We start from the raw sequence: 22,753 nt of genomic DNA on the forward strand, positions 1-22,753 counted from the left end.
AGTATCTTTTGTACCCACCTAAACTTTGATATAAAATTTGTTTCAACCTGTACGAATTTACATTTTGATTTACATGTAGTGTAATTTTATTTTACTAGACTACATGCTGGACGAAAAAATTGCGAGCAAAAATGCTTCATTTCCTCGACTGTCACCTTTATCATCTATTGTAAATTCATTACTTAGTTGTATCTTAACGTAACTTGTGGCTAATAGTAATAAATAACCATTAATAGTTGATGCGACTGATATTTAAAAAAATATTTTAAATAAATATCTAGATAATATTGAAAAAAGGATGTTTTGCTTACTTGACAACAGCCAGAAGAAACTCATTTAATTTTTTTTGTTGATTCATATTCAAGTACAGTTGAGCGTAATGAAGAGCAATTCCTCCCCAAACTAAATAACTATTAGCGATCTCTTCATCTTCTTCATAGAAGGGGTTATTGGAATCGATTCGCCACATTTCAATAACTCCTACCATTTTTCCATCCGATTGCGTTATTGGCTGACATTGAATATGTGCTATATTATTCTGTAACTAAACCCATAAAAATTTATTACAAGATTGGAATAAATACAGACTGGGCCAAAGAAAACAGTCCACCTCGATATTTGGCAGTATTGATTAGATTTTAAGGAAATGACGAAACAGGTCGATTTTGACATGACAAACATCTGTCATTTGTCAACTCCCTCCGTTCCACTTCCCCCACCACTTATTTTTAAATAGGGAATAGGGGTCGTGTGATAGCTCATTTGAAAGTTTATTCAATTCTCTATTCAGTAATATCAACATTTACATAATTATTTATACGTCCAAGAAAAAAAATTTTAAGTTACATTAATTGACACAAATAGAAGAATGTATGTAATTTATTTAATTCAAAATACATTCTACTGCTACCAGAAAACAGAAAAAAATGTTTTTTGATTAATAAACAATGCTTTTTTGCTTAATTTCAATGTTCAAGCTGCCACCCATCTGCCTCTTGGTAGGTTGAATATTGAATTTAAGCAACAAACAATGTTTATTTATCAGAAACTTTTTTTTCTCTTTTCTGACAGCAGTGGAGTGTATTTTGAGTTAAATAAATTACATACTTTTTTTGTGTCAATTCATTTAATTCAAAATAATTTTTCTTGGACACCCTGTATAAATAATTTTGTCAATGTTAATATTACTGAATAGAGAATTGAATAACCTTTTACATGAGCTAGCTCACGACCCCTATTCCCTATTTAAAAATAAGGGGTGGGGGATGTGGACCGGAGGGAGTTGACAAATGACCGATGTGTGTACCGTAAAAATGTGTCTCCCTTAGATCAAAAATCGACTTGTTTCGTCATTTCCTTAAAATCTAATAAATACTGCCAAATATCGAGGTATACTGTTTTCTTTGGCCCACTCAAAACGATATAGTTCCATATAATAACGATGGTATAATGACAAGGTATAAAAACGACAATCATTTTTGAAATTGAATAAAAAAAATCAGTTAGTAAAGAATTTTTAAATTACTGAAGAAGTGAACGAACTCCAGGGTAAATGGCATTTTTATATACTCTCGGTTTACAACGTTCTCCGTCTTCCGATACCCGTTCGCCATTGCTCTCTGTCCGCACATTGATCTACTTGCAGACCTCTTTCATCCATGGCTTCGCTTTTTCCTGCCTGTCAACTTTTCCTCGGTCTACCTCTTCTTCTTCTACCTTGTGGTTTCCAGTTTTGTACTTGTTTTGGGATTCTGCCCTCATGCATTCTTTGTACGTGACCAAACCTTCTTAGTTGTATTTCGTTGATTTCGTCATTTATTGTATGTGTGACCTTCAATATTTCTCGGATCCATTCATTGGTGACATGTTCTCTTTTCGATCTTCCTGCAGCTCTTCTCCAGAAATCCATTTCGGTGACCTCTAACATTTGTTGTGATTTTTCCTTCATAGGCCATACTCCGCAACTGTATGTTATGATGCTGTCCTCAATATTTCGTTCTTTAATGGCTCCGTCCAGTGTTCCGTCATTCGTGATTTTTATACCTAGGTATTTATATGCTCTCACCGATATTCATATATTTGGTTTTTCCTATGTTGATCTCTAGTCCCCATTTCCTGTATTCCTCTATTAGCTTTCTTGCCATGTAACAGATATCATCGTAACCTTGTGCTATTAGTAGTTGGTCGTCTGCGAAACAAAGAGTAAGTATATAGTGTATGGTTATTGGTCATTCAATGGGAGTCCCATGTTCTTGCATTTCCGTTTCCAATTTTTCAGAGCTTGTTTCAAATATATTTTAAAAAGTGTTGGAGAGAGGCAGCATCCTTGTCTAAGACCTTTATTTGTCAAAAACCCTTCTGTGGTTGGAAAAAATTTTTGTATTATTTTTATGATTTCTATGTTTTTATTTGTATTCTCCATTGCCTCTCATAACTTTACCAAAGGCACACTGTCGTATCGTATGCCTTTTTTAAATCAATATACACGAAATGAATATCTTGGTTGACCGCTGTTTTCTTTTCTATGACATGTGTGATTGCAAATATATGGTCAATTGAAGACCTTGGGACCAGAAGGGAGTATGCCACCAAACAATATTTTGGAGTAAACATCATTTTAAACTTACTTTCAAATCCTGAAATCCAATTTTTAAATTTTTCTTGGTAGTAAGGCCCATAATCGTTTGGAAATATGATATTAAATGCACAATAAAAGTAACACAAATGTTTATTTAACGGTTTTTGATTGAACATTTTTTGAAAAAATATGAGGCTTATCCCCTTTTGTATAAAAAATTATATTCTAAAATATGAACATAAAATGCAACAATAAAATAATTCAGTTGTCAAAATTTTCAATATCTGTTAAGTCGTCCAAATGTTCAATGTCTTCCAGTGGTTCATTATTCTCAATATCTGGTAGAATCTGTTGGCAAGCACAAATTTCTGCCTACACTGTTTTTTTTGCAACCGCAAGGTGCACCTAATTTTTTTGGTTCTATTTCCTTCCCTTTTTTATTTATATACATATTCGTAAACTAGATTTGTTTTAGTCATGCGCTTAATTTTTTATGTGGTTGGGTATCCCTGTGTCTCCATCTAGAAGGCGCCTTCTTTTCTGGAGTTGGCAAGAGAACTCGAGAAGTCTGTGGGGCATAAACCTATTCATTTTCCTACAATAAAGTAGGTATTTTACTAAAAAAGAATAAGCCACAAAAAATCTTTAGAACAATCCTAATATTTTTAGGTTCGAGATATATATCATAAGGGGACAAGCCACACATTTAATAAACTTACTGTTCCTGAGTTTATATTTTTCCAATCGCTGCTACTTCCGGATACTGTATAGTCTTTGTCATCTTCGCTTTTATTTAAAAACGGATCTTGGTCACTGTGTTCAGAATCAAACTCAGAAAAGTCTATTTTGCGTTTACATGCACGAGAATGTTCCGCCGCCATGTTGAGTACTGCTGTGGCTTCTCTCCTTCTGTTGCAATATTAAGTAATGGTGACACAACGGGACTTAACTACAGCGGCGCCATCTATGAGAAAACTGCTGAAATTTTCTGTTTGGGACATTAATATGGTCTTAAAGTGTGCGATTTCTACTTTAACTCATTTTTGACGAAATTGTGGCTTGTCCCCTTCTGGTCCCAAGGTCTTCAATTATAGATCTTCCGGCTCTAAATCCTGCTTGTTCTTCTGCTTCCATTTCCATGTATTCGTCTTCTATTCGATTTTTTAAGATCTTTCCGTATATTTTGCTGATTGTTGGTGTAACGGAAATATATCCCTGTAGTTGTCACATCGTTTTCGATCTCCTTTTTTGTATATTGCTGACATATACGATAATTTTCATTCTTGTGGAACTTCTTTGTTGTAAATGGTATTTAAATTTTATTATTATTTTTTTAATTATCCAAATTGGATTCGAAAGAACATCACAAAAACTGATAGACCAACAATTATTGGTCTTCGCTTCTCAACAAAATCAGCACATGTAGTTCGAGCAGGGATAAGTATATCTCCTTGTTAATTGTATTCCATTAACATCGACTTATTGTCGCATTTTTCTTAAATTTAAATGATTTTATTAAATAATTTAACGGTCATTTGACCAATTTCTGTGGCTAGTTTTAACTACGATGACTTAAAGGTTTACACTGATTTTTTTTTATTTATTAAATACCAATAAGATGCTTAAGGACATTACAATCTGATCAAATAATGTGATCAATGAGCAACTTATTTCTAACCTAAAGTACTACTAAAAAACTTAAGACTAAGGACAAACTCGATAGTACCCCCTAGGTTCTGTTAATATATTGCACAAATTTTAACTTGTACCATCACTTGCACCGTGCAATATTTTTCACTTAACTAACTCGAAGGGTTTCTTCCTCTTGAGTCTTCTAGCTAGATCCGTGTTGTCGAGGAGCTGGATGGCCTCAACACTGACGTGTTGAAGAAGTCGTTGTTCGTGACTCTTGGCAAATTTTTCAATGGTCTTGTTAACAGTATCCATGTCTAGGTCCCTATGGAGATCACTGTTCCTATAGTACCATGGAGCGTTGACAATGCTCCTTAGCACTTTGTTTTGGAATCGTTGAATGATAATTAAATTTGTATTACTAGCGCAGCCCCATAGTTGGATGCCATATGTCCATATAGGTTTTATAATCTGTTTATACAAGAGTATTTTATTGTAGATCGAGAGAGTGGATTGTCTTCCCAATAGCCAATACATTTTTTTATACTTCATGTTAAGCTGTTCTCGTTTCTTTTTAACATGGGCCTTCCAGCGTAGCCTAGCGTCTAGTGTAATACCCAAATACTTTGCGGTGTCGGCATATGGTATCTGAGTATTATTTAAGTTAACAGGAATGTATTGATTTTTCTTGTTTGTAAAATTTATATGCACTGACTTCATTTCGTTTAATTTAATTCGCCAGCGTTTAGTCCACTCGTTAAATCTGTTAAGAGATATTTGTAATTTTCTTGCTGCTTCTGCATGGTCTTCACCTACGGCTAAGACGGCAGTGTCATCAGCAAAGGTAGCTATTGTATTATGTTGTACTTCAGGAATATCACTAGTGTATAATAGGTATAGGACCGGTCCTATCACACTACCTTGTGGTACCCCTGCATTGGTTTCCTTTAGTTCCGAGTAGGCTTCTTCTTGCTTAACCCTAAAAACTCTCTCTGATATATAAGATTCCAATAATTCTGTGTATTGTCTTGGCAAAATCCTGCTTAATTTGTACATAAGTCCTTCGTGCCATACCTTATCAAATGCTTGCGCCACGTCGAGGAAGACAGCGGAGCAAACTTTCTGTCCTTCTAGCGACCTCTCTATTATATCCGTTATTCTATGGACTTGGTCGATAGTTTAATGACTTTCTCGAAACCCAAACTGGTGTGATGGCATTAGAGCCTTAGCATCTATGAGAGGTTTCAACCTTTTCAGCAAAAGCTTCTCGTACAGCTTTTAAATTACGGGTAGCAATGAAATCGGTCTGTACGATGATACTGTATTGGTTGTTTTCCAGGTTTAAGGATCATTATGACCTCAGCCACTTTCCATATCTTGGGAATATATCTTAATCTGAACGAGGCATTTATGAGATATGTCAGTTTTACTATGGCTTTTCTAGGAAGTTGTTTTAAGATTTCCCCAGTAATTAAGTCAAACCCAGTTGCTTTCCTGGGATTGATGTTTGATTTAATTTCGTCGGCCACTTCTTTTGGGGTGACTAGTTTAATTTCACCTTCTTCCTGTGTGGCATTTTCCCATTGCAGTGTGTTATCACCTTCATTTGGCTGGAATGTTACCTCGAGATATTCAGCAAATTTATTAGCCTTCTCTAAATTGCTTTTTGCCCAGCTTCCATCTGTATTTCTTAGTGGGTAATTTTGCATTATCGGTCGTTTTAATTTCTTAGTGGCTCTCCAGAGGGAATAATCAGTTGTGCTATCATTTGTCAATTCTCTTAGATAGTTGCTAATTGATTCGTTTTTATTTTTTTAATTTCTCTTTTAAGCTGTTGTGTAGCATTATTTAGTTTTGTTTTATCAGATGGAGTTCTAGAGCGTTGCCAGATCCTTCTGAGTTGTCTTTTCTCTTCGATTAGCTTTCTAATTTCTTTAGGGTAATTATTACCTTTAACTCTATGAAGCAGTTCAGGTGAGTTATTCCAAGCGGCTTGTTGAACTTGTTTAACAAAACATTCCGTTTCTTCCTCAAGTTCATATCTAGTTTTTAGTGAAACTTTGAGATTGATTGTTTCTTCTAAGTGAAGCTGAAAACTCCGCCAATCTGTTAGCCTATTAGTCAGTTTAGGAGGTGGCTGGCTTTGAATAACAGTATCACTAACTGTGAGAAAGATGGGTGAATGATCGGAGTTCATGTCCCAAGCTTCTTCAATATGTAAATAATTAACAGAAATATTTCTAGTTATAAAAAAATCAATCAGGTCTGGAATTTTGTTGGAATCAGTAGGCCAATAAGTCGGTTTACCTGTTGAAAGTGTTTCACATTTTAATTGCTTAACTGCCTGCAAGAGTTCTTTCCCCTTTGTTGTTATTAACCTAGAATCCCAATGGGTGTCCTTGGCATTAAAATCACCACCAATTATAAATATTTTGCCATGTCTATTCAAAAATTCTAGATATTGATCTTTTTTGAGGTTATGTTTTGGTGGAGAGTAGACAGCGGTAACGATAAGCTCAAAAGATTTTGTTTTAACTTTAACACATACTGAAGTAGCTTGGAACATTTCTGTTTTGTAGCATATTTCTTGATGATGTCTAATTGTTTATTTTATTATGATAGCACTACCACCTCTGGCTGTATTATCCGGATGTAAGGTATGGTATACTTTAAATCCTTTAAAATGAATTTTAAAAGTTTTATTTGTAAAGTGTGTTTCAGAAATGAGACAAATGTCTATTTTTTCAATGTCTAGGACAGTCTGCGGTTCTTGTTGATGCTGCAGTAGTCCATTTGCATTCCATTCCATTATCCTCAGACTATCTGGCATTAAAATTCTTAGGAATAGCTCCTTTGGTGCTATATTCTAATCTAGCAATGCGCTCATCCATTTTGGTCAATGTTTCCAGTATTTGTTGGAGAGTGCTCTCAATGTTAGAGCTGTGTTTTGGGTTAGTACTTTCAATTTCTATATTACCTCTAGCAGCTTGGCTGTAGGTTTTTTTGTTTTCGTTGGTTTTGTATATCGGATTCTGCTGCTGTACCCTTTGCGGTTGTTTAAGTAGTTCTCTTATTTCGATTGTCTTTTAACTTCTGCATTTCTTTTGCTACCATGCATCCTCTGTAGTTTGCAGGATGACTTTCTCCACAGTGGACACATTTTGGTTGGGCATTTTTAGGTTTATCACAATCGATAGTCAGGTGCTTTCCGGTACATCTAACACATCGTGGTTGCTTTGCGCAATATTTTTGCGTATGACCAAAAGCTTGGCAGTTTTTGCATTGAGGCACGAGTCTGGATTTTCTTAACGGCAAAATCTGAACTCTAACTTGTAATATATCAGAAATTCCGAATATTTTATCGATATTTTCATCCTGTCTGAATGATAACATGAACATATTAAGAGGTTGTTTAGTATTATACTTTAGCTTGGGTGTAGCTTCGATGAGCTTATAGCCACGTCTCCTCATTTCTTGGACAATATTATTAGGCTTTACAGAATGATGTAATCCAGTGGCCATTGCTTTAATGGGCCTATTTTGCTTGTTTTCATAGGAATTTCATGAATATTTCTTATCACTTAATGCTGCGGTAAGCAGTTTAAAATCTTCCCCTTTTTGTACATTAATTTTTATAGTTTTGTCGTTGATGACTTTTATTTGAGCATTTTGATAGCTAAGTACCATAGCATGAAGATCGTTAAAGTTGTTCTCCCCTTCTACTATAATCGGTGGGGGTTTCTCAATTATTTTAGGTTTTTCAGGACTTTTTGTGTTGTTATATTCTTCTCGTGGTGGTGTTAGGGAAGTGTCCATTTTTCTCTTTTTCCTGACTTCCCGTTTACACTGATGATGGTCTAATACGACCGATAACGTTCTGTGATGTCCATACTAATCTAATTTGAATAATTTAAAAATTAATTAATAACTGGAAGTCTTTTATTTCTTGAGTAAGTTTTTAATTATGCTCACGGGCGCCCATATGAAAAAATTTAGGGGAGGGGCCAAACGTGAAGCTGTTGCACATTATATATTGTATACTTTGGATAACCATATATAGTTAGCAGTATTTTAGTAGTAGTACTAGTTCGGTGCCGGTCACCGACGGAAGCAGACGTTCAGCAGAGAGAGCAGTAAGCTTGTAGAGTAAGAGTAAGTTTGGTAAGCAGGTCTTTTCAGACCAAACTGTGAATGTAAGCACAGTAGCGAGCCAAACCCTCAAATTCTAAAAGCAAAAACCGAGGCAAAAGCTAGTTTAGTTGATGCAGTGAACTTAGCGAGTTGTTTTTTTAAATCAGCTCCTGAGACGCTGTAGCGATTAGCTAGAAAACAGAAAATCCAAAAACGGGCTCTCGGTGAGCCTGTTCGGGACACCTACTGTGCTCCGTAAGGGTAGACACTGCAGGGTGTAGCTTTTTTAGAATCTACACGGCTGCAGACACGGCCCCTTGGCGAGTAGGTTAAGAACATCAAGAGGATCCCCGTACCCAGTTCTGTCTGGGTACGTGAACAACCGCGGACTGTCTAGGGCTGCCTACCCTAAAACCGTGCTGGCAACGGGCCAGACGGCGGCAAAAAAGGTTCATTTAAGCGACGATTCCCTCCCTGACGACATGTCTAACAGTGCAAAATCACTGTCTGTCCCTTTCCACCCTTATGCAGATTCACGTAAAGTGAATCTGAACCTTTTCCAGAGGTTGGAGTCAGAAAATGAAGGCAGAAACAAGAAAACAACAGGAGGATTGGTGACTCTGAGTGACGGCGGAGGAAAATTCAGGGAACCGGAGAGACCAAAAAAGAAAAAACTGAAGAAGAAAATAGAAAAACCCGAAAATGACGACCTCACAACAGACGATGAGACAATAAACAAACGAGACGAAGAAATGGACCACGAAACGGCCAAAAAACCTGCCTCAAAAAGGCAAAGAACGACACCACTCAACGTGAGTGAAGATGAAAAGAACGAGGAGATAGAGACTTTGAAAAAAGTAATACAGCAACAAGCGGACGACCTAAAAGCAAGAGACGAGGAAATCAAAAGTCTTAAGGCACAAATAGAAGACTTAAAAAACACCATGGTTCAGACAAATAAAACCTTATTGGAACGCATGGACGCCAGATTCGACGAACTCACCGAAAAACAGAGTACAAAGGCCACGCCTACCATAACCGACAAAGATGCCATGCCCAACAAACAGGTACAACCCACCAAAGAAAATAAGGGGGCAAAATCTAAGGGAGCAATACCGAAAATAAAGGAAAAAGAAGACTTTCCAGCGCTGAAAACGACTGAAAAACCAAAGAAAAATGAAAAAGACGATTGGGAATCAAAAGCAAAAGACGCTATGAGACCACATTCACCACAAAATGACGACTACACCTTACCAAAAGGACCAATAATAGAGCCTATCCACCAGGCTAAAAAAGCAAAAAAAGACGAAACAAACAACAAAGAAGAAAACAACGAAGCAGAAAACAACGAAAACACAATGGATATAGACGAGGAACAGAAAGATGAACCGGAAAAAACCAATAAATACAGGAAACCGCCGATAATAAAACTCCAAACGGTGAGTGAAACACACACCGAGAGAACAATTTCTTTTCTCCTAAAACACCGATTTCTTTGAGCAATATTTCTTAAAAGTTAACATATCCTATTAAGTTAAACATACCGGTTCACATATGAAGAAACGAGTTTTTTAAACACAACTCAATAATTTCTTACAGATAATTTCTTCAATACTAAGAAATGCATTAATGGTTACATTTAATTTTCTTATCCTAAAGATTTTATTTCTTAAATTGAAAACTACAAATATTTTCCAGTATAAGAAATATAATGTTAAGTTAATCCATATTTATATTTGTGAACAAGAAATTTTCTTGCAATCAAATAAATATTTTAAACCACAAGAAATAATCCTTCAGAAAGACCCTCTGTAGTAACTGTGGTTATAAAATAAAAACTTTGTCATTAATGCCGAAATGTTACTTGCAAAGAGATTTTCTTCCACAAAAGAATTGCGCAGATTAATTATTTATGATTTAGTCGTCAGTGTTTGTCAAGATGGCGTGATATGTTCATGTTCATATAGATAGATTTTGGAGTTATTGGTGTTCTTTAAAAATTTACGGATATTTTGAAGGTACGTACATATTATAGGTATTAAATAAAAGTAAATTGAGTAATTTAAGATGTAATAATAATATTATTGCGTATCCGAATGGTTAAAAAAGAAACATAATAGTATCTTTATATGCTTTGTAGGTATAATGATGGACGACTCTGAAATAAAGGAGCTTATTATTCTAACTGGGAAATATGCCACAATTTAAAGCTGGGACAGAATGATATAATATATAGCTTCAGAACAATACTAAGAAAGGAGTTATTAGTTATTAACCAACTGCGGGGCCTTCCAGAAATGGTAGAAATTCATACATGTAAGTACCTTTTTAAAAATGTGTATACTTATGTATCAACTATAATAGGTTTCTTGAATGTATCGTCTTCTATAAAAATATACAATACAACGCTATATTAAACATGGCGGGTGCAACGCTGAGGATGTTTTCTATTAATTGATTTGAGATAAAGAAATCAGTTAGTCTAAAAGAAATATATGTTTATGATTAAGAAATGTTATTGCCGAAAACCGTGAATTAGTTAATATGTATTAAATTACTTAGATGTAAACTAATAATACTTTCCCGTAATAAAATTTCTTAATGATTAGGTATGCTGTCTCTTTTAGATTATAAGAAAATTACATATTATTATGTCTGCTTCAATGTTTTACATTGGTTGTATTTTCCGTCTTGTTTTAGCTAAACAATGTTTATTGTGTGACTTAATATTATACAGATAAATAATTAATATTTCATTAACAAAAAGAAAAAAATAAACAAAGATGTGTAGGTTAAATAATGCCATGTTTGAACTAAATATGATTGATTATTATTAGTATTAATAGTTCTTATGTGGGGCCGTGTATTTCTTTTTTTTTTGTATTTCCCAAATTTGTCAAAATAAATATCTATATCTTTATAAAAAAAAATTTATTAAAGTAAGTTTACTCTTTATACATAACGATTTTGTTTTAGTGAATTGCTGATATACAAAGTGCTATTAACAAAAGAAGGAAAATTTGAGGAAGTTGGATTTGCCTCTCCATCCTTTTATTGTTGTGTAGAAGCCAGTGGTTTAAGAGTGGAGAAAATATTTGTGTGTAATAATAACGTTTTATATCTTGTTTTATTAATAAATAATGATTTTACCTTAACACAATGATTTATTTCGCCGTATGTAATATCATTTTATTTTCAAGAAATACTAACTTAACTCTAAATATACGTTTATCTCTGCCAAATATATTTCTTAACATTAAATATATTAATTATTAATAGTAAAATAATAATATTCCTTACTAAGAAATATTATTGCTCAGAAAGAATAGTTTTGTAATGTGTAGAAAATATATTTTTATGATTAATAAAATTAATTAACATAAAGTGTAATTTCTTTCTGATAAATGGGTTTGAAGTTTGCCAGAAAGTGATAGTTCAATCATGTTTAAGATATATTTCTTTGGCTATAGTAGAATTTATTTGAAATATTTTAGAAAATTATATCTTACATACAAAGATATATTTCTTAGGCAATATGCCAAGTCGATCTTTCTTAAATATTAATAAAGTTTCTTTATGTCAAGAATTTTTTTCTCTCGGTGCACAAGCAAACTGTGCCAAAGACCAAGAAAAGAGAAGGCAACATGCGCTAATTGCCAAGGAGAGCATCCAACCAACTTCAGAGGATGTCCACGATTCCCAACTTGGCAACAAAGGCCACAACAGAGACAGCAGAACACAAATGTACCACAAAGGAATGAGAGAACAAATGGTACCACATACGCACAAGCGACGAAGAAGAACGCAGAAAACCCAATGATGACAGCAATACTACAACAAACAGATCTAAAAGAAATGCTGAAAGACGTAGTAACGTCATTAGTATACAACGCGATCAGTGAAATGAGGTTAGCACTGAACTAACCAGAAGTAATAGGGGATACTTGAGGATAGGTTCCTGGAACTCTGGAGGAATAAGGACCAACCAGAACATCTTGGACGAACTGGTCAACAGGTATGACATGGACGTAGTAGCCCTACAAGAAACAAAAATTACTAACAACATCAACTTGAAGTTTCCAGGCTACGACGTTTACAGAAACGACAATACAGGAAGATCTGGTGGCACAGCTATCCTAGTAAAAAGAGGTATAAAGCATACTAGGATACCAACACCACAACTAGTTAACATGGAAGCCACTACAGTGAGGATACAAATGGAACAGGGAGAAATCAGAATTACCTCTGCATACGTAACACCACTAGACCCACTGTCAAACGACGACCTGAACGCGTTTCTCGACATAGACGAACCTGCAATAATAATAGGAGACCTAAACGCAAGATCCCCAAATTGGAACGACAGAGCTACGAACAGAAACGGAAGAATACTTAATCAATACACAGAAAACAGAGATGACATAGAGGCAATGGGACCAATTGAACCAACCAATTATCCACCTAACGGACTTCCTACACACATAGACATAGTAGTAGCAAGAAACATCGATATGCAAACAGAACTACAAACAATAAATGAAGGTACAGTAGGCCACAACCCGATACTACTAGAACTAGGAACGTGGGAAGAAGAAACCGTCACAAAAAGAACAAAAAAGAGGACAAAATGGACAAACTTCAAACGACTAGTTAGCCAAGGGATAAACACCGTTCCTGTAATAAATAGTCCGAGAGACATCGACGAAAAAGTCCTAGAGTTGGAAAGGATAATTCAAGAGGCGCTAAGAAATAGCACAACAGAAGAAGAAATCGAAATACAGACAGGAAGGTTCAAAAATATCACTCAAGAAATAAAAGACATGATTCGGGAAAAGAATAGAGCCAGACAAAGAGCCAGAAGAACAGGACGACAAGCCGATAAAGACAGAGCAAACAGATTAATAAGAGAAGTCAAAACCGCACTAAACGAACACCGAAGTGAAACGTGGAATAATTACATACAAGAGATGGACGAAGGTGCACCAAATATGCAAAACATTTGGAAACTACAGAGAATACTACGAAATGACAGAAAACCCATCCCACCACTACACGGACAAAACGGTATAGTGTATACTATAGACGAAAAATTAGAAGTAATGAAGTCCACCCTAGAAACAGAATGTACGCTAAACTACAGACAAGAAGAGGACGTGGACTTCATAGAAGAGGTAGAAAACCAAAGAAATAGGCCAGATGAGCCAGAAGAAGACATCCCTCCAACTTCACCAGCAGAGATAAATGTACACATCAAAAAATGTTCACCAAAAAAAGCTCCAGGCCCAGATAACATCACGAACAGAGCTTTAAAATATCTACCTGCGAGGGCTATAGTATACCTAACAAATATAATAAATGGCATATTAAGATTCAAAAAATTCCCGAATCAATGGAAAGAAGCCCATGTCATAATGATACCTAAACCTGGCAAAGACAGCACATTTCCGCAAAACTACAGGCCGATAAGCTTACTTCCAGCAATCAGTAAGATAACAGAAAGAATAATCCTAAGCCGCTTACAAGCCGAAACGAACAGGCTAGAAATCATCCCTGAAGCTCAGTTCGGTTTCAGAGCAGAACACTCCAGCGAGCTACAGGTACTCAGAGTAACAGAGTACATAGCAGCTGGACTAAATGATAAGCAATACATAGGGACAGCATTCCTGGATGTAAGCAAAGCATTCGATAGAGTCTGGCATAGAGGACTAATATACAAAATGCGTGAATATGGATACGGCGAGGCAATGACAAAGCTGATCTCTTCGTACCTGAGCGGCAGGAGATTCAGGGTTCGGATAGGACAAGTCCTGTCGGAACTCGGAACTCCAGAAGCAGGGGTACCACAGGGAGCAGTACTGTCACCCTTGTTGTATTCAATATACACTGCAGACATACCTAGATCACATGGTACTATGCTAGGCCTTTATGCTGACGACACAGCAATAGCGGCCAAACATAGAAACATCGATACAACAGTAGAGAATCTACAATCCGCACTAGAAGATGTAGAAGAATGGTGTAGAAAATGGAAAATAGCCATAAATGCGGATAAAACACAAGCGGTAATGTTTAAAAAGAGAAGAGAACAGCCAGGTGAACAGCTAAGACTACTAGACAATCCAATCGAGTGGAAAGATGAGGCAAAATACCTAGGAGTCACATTAGACAAAGGCCTTACCTTCAACAAACACGCAGAAAAAACAATAAACAAAGTCAACGCTGCAAGAGCATCGGTAAGAGGACTCATAGGTAGAAAAAGTAAACTAAAAGTAAAAACGAAGATACGACTAATAAACAGCCTAATTATACCGATAATAACTTACGCATCTCTCGCATGGGGGCAAGTATGCACGACAACGAAAAAGAAAATCCAAGCGGCACACAACAGAAGCCTAAGGGAAGCAGTAGACGTACCTAGATACGTAGCAGAAAGGTTCATATTTAGAGAACTACAACAAATTAGAGTAATCGCCACCATGAAAGAAAGAGCGAGGATAATATTCCCTGAACTAGAGAACCATCCAAGTCCAATACTGCGAGAGATGCTAAGGTACGACGCTTTCCACCGATGGAAACACAGAAGACCGAAACAACAGATAGCTGAATAAAGGTACAAAAACAACAAAACAGACGGTTCGTAGCTCAACAAAACTCAAGAGATAAATCAAAGGTAACAAATTAAGTCATATTTAATTAAATTAAATAATAACAATGGGACCAGACCTTAAGTCTGGGACCCAAGCAAGCAAAAACAGTACCGCGGACAAATCATTAGCAGATAAAGGCTTAAAGCGCTTCACGCTGGCCTAGTTTTCAAACCGATTAGGACACCACATTAGAATCTTATTACCCAGGATTTTAATGTGAAGAGCATTTGGCTGATAGTTGTGCCCCCATCGCGCATCAGCGTGCTATGGGGGGGAAAGGGATGGCCTGGAGCATTGGAGCGAGGTGGGGTGACTCCTGTCAGTGACACGAGTTAAAACAACTCGCTCCAATGAATTGTTACACCCGAACGTAATTAATAAATGGTGAACAAGTCTCACGGGTCGGGTTTAATCATAATGCTTGCTTGCTTGCCATATATAGTTTAATGCACCCGAAAAGCTATGGAGGAGACAAGCTTCCTCCCCACTGCCCATGGGTGTGGGCGCCCATGATTATGGTATACAACCAGCTACAGAGATTTACCTTTTAAAAAACTCTAACAAGAAGTAAAACCACTTCTATGTAAATTGGTATATTTATTAAAACTTAAAAAATCCCAATGGATTGAATAAAATATGTCCAATTCAGAACGTTTTCAGACCTATCGGTCCATCATCAGTGAATCTACAATAAAATAAGTAATCCCACTATTAGAATTGAAAGATGGTTGAAATTTTTAAAAGCTAAAAAAGTGTGGTTAGATTACTTACGTGCATACTTGCTAAATAGCCCCAGAACCAAACAATGGTTGAATTTAAAATTCAATTTACATTATTTAAAAATAATATTAAACAGGCTAAACGCCGATGTTAAAGGATATATCCTATGGGAACATGGTGAAACCCTACCAAAACCTCAATCAACCATCTTAGGCCAACTTTGACTATAAAGTGTCAAAAGTGTGTAAGGAACTGTTTGAAGTGACATTGACAGTAGAGAAAAAGGTAGTCGATTTTCAAAGTTAATTAACCAAAAGGTCATGACCCACAACAAATGATAAAGATTTTAATATCTGAAAATTTCTAACATTTTTAAATCTATTGGTTTTTGAAAAGAAATTGTGATATACAAAATTAATTTAGAATATAAGATTATTTATGTTGACTGTATACCATAACATTAGATTGATCAAATTGATAGAAAGAAAGTTAAGCTGCTGTCAATAATGATAAAAAGATAAAAATAGATGAAGGTGAGAGAAGAGAAAGAATAAGTATTAGTTGGAATGTTATTGTACAAAATGAATAAATTGGTAGGCAAGTTAACCAAGTCTATATTGTATTGGTGGTTGTATATGTAAAAGGAAAATATTGTTATTTAAAAATAAATGCAAATTTTTGTAAATCCCATCTATGTCTCTCCCATCTATGCCTCCTTACCATTCAATAACTCCAAATTATCTGAAAGAGTCAAACATATCATTTCCAATTCTTGTGACAACATAAAAATATTTTTCAAAGTTAATAACACTCTCAGCAAAAGTTTAACTAATACTAAAGATCCTATCCGTTATATGAACCGGAGTGGGGTATACAGACTCTCTTGTTCAGATTGTGATGCCACCTACATCGGCAGAACTTATAGATCCCTTTCTACCCGATCTGCAGAACACAGCAAGAGAGATACCACTTCTGCCTTTTCACACCATTTAAAAGTCAATAAACATGAACTTAAGATTCCTGAAGGTGTCCAGTTGATACACAATATTCAACAAAACAATACACTCCGTTTAGACTTATACGAAGATTTGGAGATTGTCAAGGACCTGAAGAAGAGTCCCAACTGTGTCAATAGACAAACATTCCTTAACCGCAATTTTGTCCCCATTCACCGCCAATTATTCTCATAATTCCTATTTTTTCAACTTCCTCTTTTTATCCTATTCTTTCTCTTTTAACTTACTCTCCCTTCTTTTTTCAAATTTTCCTCTTTCCTTCACTGCTTCCAAACTCCTTTACCCAACTAACATTATTAACCACTGAACCCTATTAACCAGCACCTCATTAATTCACCCTACTATCTTTTCACTTCTTTTTCATTTCATTACTTCATTCAGTTTAATTCCACACCTCATCTTTTCATTATCCCTCTCTTTCCCTTAAAATTCTTGTCTTTATACCTTAAACCACAGCCCTCTACGTTTTGTCTTTGACTTTTTCCAAGTAATTTTTTACCTCTCCAACTAACATCCCATCACTTAATTTCAGTTCTCACATTCAGATCCATTATCATTACAATTAAATTATATCAATATTCTTTTTCTTACTTTGGTTTTATTTTATTCAGTATACTTTCAATATTATTTTCATTTTAATTTCATTCTTGTATCAACTGGACTCAGCTATAATCATACATTTCTTTATCTCTAACTTCACATACCCTCACTTTGTCACAAGAATTCTCTCAAAACTTTTAAAATAAAATTAAAATATAAAACATCTCATAATAATTACAATCCTTTTCATTTACATATTTCACACTTTTAATTATTTGACTGTATCCTAACTCAAATCCATATTTACAAAAATTTGCATTTATTTTTAAATAACAATATTTTCCTTTTACATATACAACCACCAATACAATATAGACTTAATTAACTTGCCTACCAATTTATTCATTTTGTACAATAACATTCCAACTAATACTTATTCTTTCTCTTCTCTCACCTTCATCTATTTTTATTTTTTTATCATTATTGACAGCAGCTGAACTTTCTTTCTATCAATTTGATCAATCTAATGTTATAGTATACAGTCAACATAAATAATCTTATATTCTAAATTAATTTTGTATATCACAATTTCTTTTCAAAAACCAATAGATTTAAAAATGTTAGACATTTTCAGATATTAAAATCTTTATCATTTGTTGTGGGTCATGACCTTTTGGTTAATTAACTTTGAAAATAGACTACCTTTTTCTCTACTGTCAATGTCACTTCAAACAGTTCCTTACACACTTTTGACACTTTATAGTCAAAGTTGGCCTAAGATGGTTTATTGAGGTTTTGGTAGGGTTTCACCATGTTCCCATAGGCTATATCCTTTAACATCGGCGTTTAGCCTGTTTAGTATTATTTTTAAATAATGTAAATTGAATTTTAAATTCAACCATTTTTTGGTTCTGGGGCTATTTAGCAAGTATGCACGTAAGTAATCTAACCACACTTTTTTAGCTTTTAAAAATTTCAACCATCTTTCAATTCTAATAGTGGGATTACTTATTTTATTGTAGATTCACTGATGATGGACCGATAGGCCTGAAAACGTTCTGAATTGGACATATTTTATTCAATCCGTTGGGATTTTTTAAGTTTTAATAAATATACCAATTTACATAGAAGTGGTTTTACTTCTTGTTAGAGTTTTTTTAACTATATGGTATACAGCCAAACTAGGGAACTTCCCTTTTAGTTTATTTACCTTTTAGTTAGTAAAGAATGGTAACCAGAAATCAACAGAAATCCTAAAACACTCGATTAAAGGAATAAATAAATACTATGACCATCGGTGATAATATTATATGGTCAGACAATGTGAGGTTTATTAAGAATTCTGTTTATATGTAACCTAATAAAAAGGTTTCGACAAAATTGACGCAACCTGTATATCGTTCTTGTAATTCTTCTTCGATTTAAATGACCGTTATGAACCGTTTGGATGTCATGAATAATAAGGGCGCACGTCATTTCACAATGTAAAAACCCAATTCGATGGCCCGTATATCACTAAATGAAAATTATTATTTACCTCTTTGACAACCGTGTCTGGAAATCTGGAATCAGATTTTCCTCTAGAAAATCTTACGGCTTCGTGGGTTTTTGCCACATAGGCCGGAATAGATACATTGTTTTTAATAACTCTTAGTTTTGGAGAATGATTTGCATCTTCTTCGGTGGCTAGGTACAGAAGTAACTGTGAAGGGTTTTCCTTATCGATAACGTATAATCTGAAACACATAAAACAAATAATAAGTGTAATTAATTGACATGATTAAATTTTCTTTGAAAATAATATAAGATCTTTATTTAAGCCCCGTTATACATATACATCGCACCCTCAGTAAAATAGAGGCACAATTCAAAAAAGTAGATTTTTGGGAAATCGCGTTTAAAGATTTTGGTTTCCAAAATTATAGCTAATTTTTCAAATAACATGCTTATTATTTAAGTTATAAATGTGAAATTTTGCAGATTTGTTATTTGATAATTGCACTATAAATAGCGATGAGAAAAAAATTAATATAAATAAATTCCATTAATTACATGTAATTGAAAAAAATACTTTCAAGTTAGTTCCATATTTATAGTACAAAAAAATAACAGAAATAAGGAGCTGTTTAAGTTTGATCCCTGATTATATATTATTAATGCCCTGTCACTGTTTATGCAAAATAACGATAAATTATGAATTAGACCCATTTATTTATTATATTTTGCATAATATAACGACTCAACTAAAAACTATTCTACATAATACAAAATGTTAAAACACAAACTAACCAGGATTTTCGTCATAGAAAGACATGCTACTGATTATTCCTCCCTTGTAGCAGTAAAAACCAGAGGTGGCCGGGGAGAGTGAGAGAGAGGCATACATATATTTACCGAACCATTCATGTTCTTTTTCTCCCTCTGTCAATGCTAACCGGTAGAGAATTCTGTGCCCATATCATTCAAAATCAAAATTAACACAAATTTTGAGTTGAGCCCTTATATTACTGAGGGTGCGACAGGCTCCAAATAATCAATGAGAGACTAAAAACATTCCTTCAAAGAGAAATTCTACAAGAGCAAACTGGATTACCAAAGGTAGAGGTACTCGAGAACACCTGTTGAATATAAGACAGATACTCGAAAAATCGCTAGGGTCAAGTGGAGACACTTACGGCGAATACTAAAACAAGTAGGTGTACTACAACACTTTATTTCGCTTATAACTGAACTATACGAACGCACTACTGGATCAGTTAAAGTGCTTGACACACTTTCAAACGAATTTCATCCAGAACGGGGTGTCAGGCAGGTTTGTATAGGTACCATCTTCACAATTATTCAATATATATGGGGAGCATAATATTATGAGAAGAGCACTTGCAGGATGGGAAAAAGGCATCTCAATAAATGGTCATAAAATAAACAACCTACGTTTTGCAGATGGCACAGCTCTTCTTGCAAGTAGTCAAGCAGATCTGATTGATCTTATACGACTGGTTGAAAACGAAAGTCAAATATTTGGTCTGCAATTAAACATATCAAAGACAAAGATCATGATAGTAGATATACTACATAACAATCATCTACACATAATGACAATTGATCGGTTTGAGGTTGTGAGCCCATACTTATATCTGGGATCATTAATCACAAACACAGGGTCACTACAGGAAGAAATAAAACGTAGATGTGATCTAGCAAAAGTCGCCACAGCAAAAATGACCACAATATGGAAGGACTGTCAAATTTCAAGAGCGTTAAAGATGAGGTTGATCAACTGCTTAATATTCCCAATACTGAATGTGAATCTTGGACCCTGAGAAATTCGTAAAGACGAAAGATAGACGCCACTGCAATATTCTGTTGGAGACGAATTTTGCGTATTCCTAATTCTGACCATGGGACAAATTATTCAATTTTAAGAGAGTTAAAGTTGACCAACGACTCTCCAGTAAAGTCCATCTACAACAATTAAAATACTTTGGACATGTTATGAGAGCAAACACGGATAACATGGAAAGACTCATTATACAAGGAAAGGTGGAAGGCCGAAGATCACGAGGAAGATCCCCAACAAGATGGGTCGATCAAATTACAGGAATATGCAAAGGACCCATGCATGACCAGAGGCAGAGATCTTTTGGAGACGGACAATACACGACATCACGTCGACCACTACACTCCCTCTGGGGGCAGGATTGCCTCTGAAATTGTGACCAATTGCAGAGGCGCAGAACAGAAGAAGATGGAAATATCTGGAGGAGGCCTATGTTCAAGAATGGATAAATCAGGGCTGATTGATGATGATGATGATGATATCCATTAGTTAGCAGCTTCTTTTGTATATTACGAACGGTATTTCGAAATAACTCTTAACAATTGTTTATAAAAAATATGCGTTAAAGTGTATGTACTTCTTGTGGATTATCCTTGACAGAACACCGATGCGAAAACAAGATAGGCTACAAATGTTTGCTGCAGAAAAGAAACACCAGAGAACGTCTATAGCTGGAAACAATACTTAACATCAACGTCGGCTGCTGTAAGCAACAAAATTTGAGTATTATTATCAGCAGTAACATTACCAGAAATGTTTGCAAGATTATGTTCCAAAAATTATTTAACGCTGTGGTAAAGCATGTATTCCAAATATTAATATGGGATACTAGAGGTTTAAAAGTCGATATAAAACAGCTCAATCCTCTCCGGTTTTTAGACGGCTCAATTTTATAACTGACGAACTTAAAAAATCTCAGAAAATGCTGCAAGAAGTAGCTCAAAAAGATTTAAAACACAAGTTTGCCAAAACTAAAAATGACGAATTCGCTTTAGAATGACCCACTGAAATAGCAAACAGAAATAAAAACGGTAGTGTACAAATGGGATGTAATGGGATAATGTTGCCCAACACATAAGATCCCTTATTCAAATAGCAAAGTTCCAGTAGGTTCAATCTACTATCTACTGACCAATGGCTTCGGGCGGATGAGCTGGTAAGTGGAAGGGTACTATGTTGTTCTGAGACCAAGTCTTGAAGTCGGAAGAACCAAGAAAGTGGTCAACGGCATCACAATATAGAAGGCAACGAGAAACCACTACGTTAAAGGTCCATGACATCTCTAGTAAAGCCATCAAGGCAAATACAACTAACGTAGATACATTTACTAATCATGGAATACGAAAGTCAAGATGCGGCAGGAGAGCTGATCCAACTTTACCCAACGAAACCCCTGCGAAAGAACTAGAAAAGTGTCTCTAAGAACTTCAGAGTTGATTAATACAATATGTATCTGGAATGTGAAATCAAACGGCAACCGTATGGTATACCATGTAGGCAAAGGTGACGGTCGACAGTATGTATGGAGTTGGAGTAATCGTATCTGCTCCATTCCGCCAGTATGTTACAAATATTGTACATGTTTCTAAAAGGTTATTAATAATCCAACTGAATACTACGGTCAAATTAAATGTTTTACAAATGTATTACCACACCAGCCATAAACCAGAAGAAAAAGTAGACCAATTCTATGTTGTTGATAAATTCACTTAATCGACTTAAAAGGAAGATATAACTACCAATGACGTGAATGCAAAAATTGGTAAAGAAAAAAGCGGTGAATTCATTGGTGCTTCTGGTCTAGAGAAGAAAACTGAAACGGAAGAACGATTAAAACTGTAGAGGAAGAAGAATTTACAATACTAAATACATTCTTATTTCAATACGAAGTATCGGTCGATCGCGTAAAATAGGGAGTGACAACCTCCCATAAAGGTATCAATCCGCAAATGAGCAAGCAAAATTGCTCATAAATAGGAGGAACAAGACGAAGAAGAAGAAGGAGAAGAAGGAGAAGGAGAAGGAGAAGGAGAAGGAAAAGGAAAAGGAAAAGGAAAAGGAAAAGGAAAAGGAAAAGGAAAAGGAAAAGGAAAAGGAAAAAGAAAAGGAAAAGGAAAAGGAAAAGTAAAAGGAAAAGGAAAAGGAAAAG

At 35.1% G+C, this 22,753-nt stretch overlaps 1 protein-coding gene across 5 annotated transcripts in view; it reads right to left on the bottom strand.

Annotated features, from left to right (window-relative positions):
• Positions 1-22,753, bottom strand: part of LOC126889476 (probable 3',5'-cyclic phosphodiesterase pde-5) — a 423,420-nt gene that overhangs the window by 76,345 nt on the left and 324,322 nt on the right. For all 5 annotated transcript variants that reach the window (XM_050657796.1, XM_050657797.1, XM_050657799.1 and 2 more), the window contains 2 exons: positions 18,802-19,000; positions 312-544 (listed from right to left, as the gene is read on the bottom strand). In XM_050657796.1, coding sequence (XP_050513753.1) covers positions 312-544; positions 18,802-19,000 — 432 coding nt within the window. The remainder of the gene's footprint in view (positions 1-311; positions 545-18,801; positions 19,001-22,753) is intronic.

Source organism: Diabrotica virgifera, chromosome 8 (assembly GCF_917563875.1).
Source record: "Diabrotica virgifera virgifera chromosome 8, PGI_DIABVI_V3a".
Taxonomy (NCBI): domain Eukaryota; kingdom Metazoa; phylum Arthropoda; class Insecta; order Coleoptera; family Chrysomelidae; genus Diabrotica; species Diabrotica virgifera.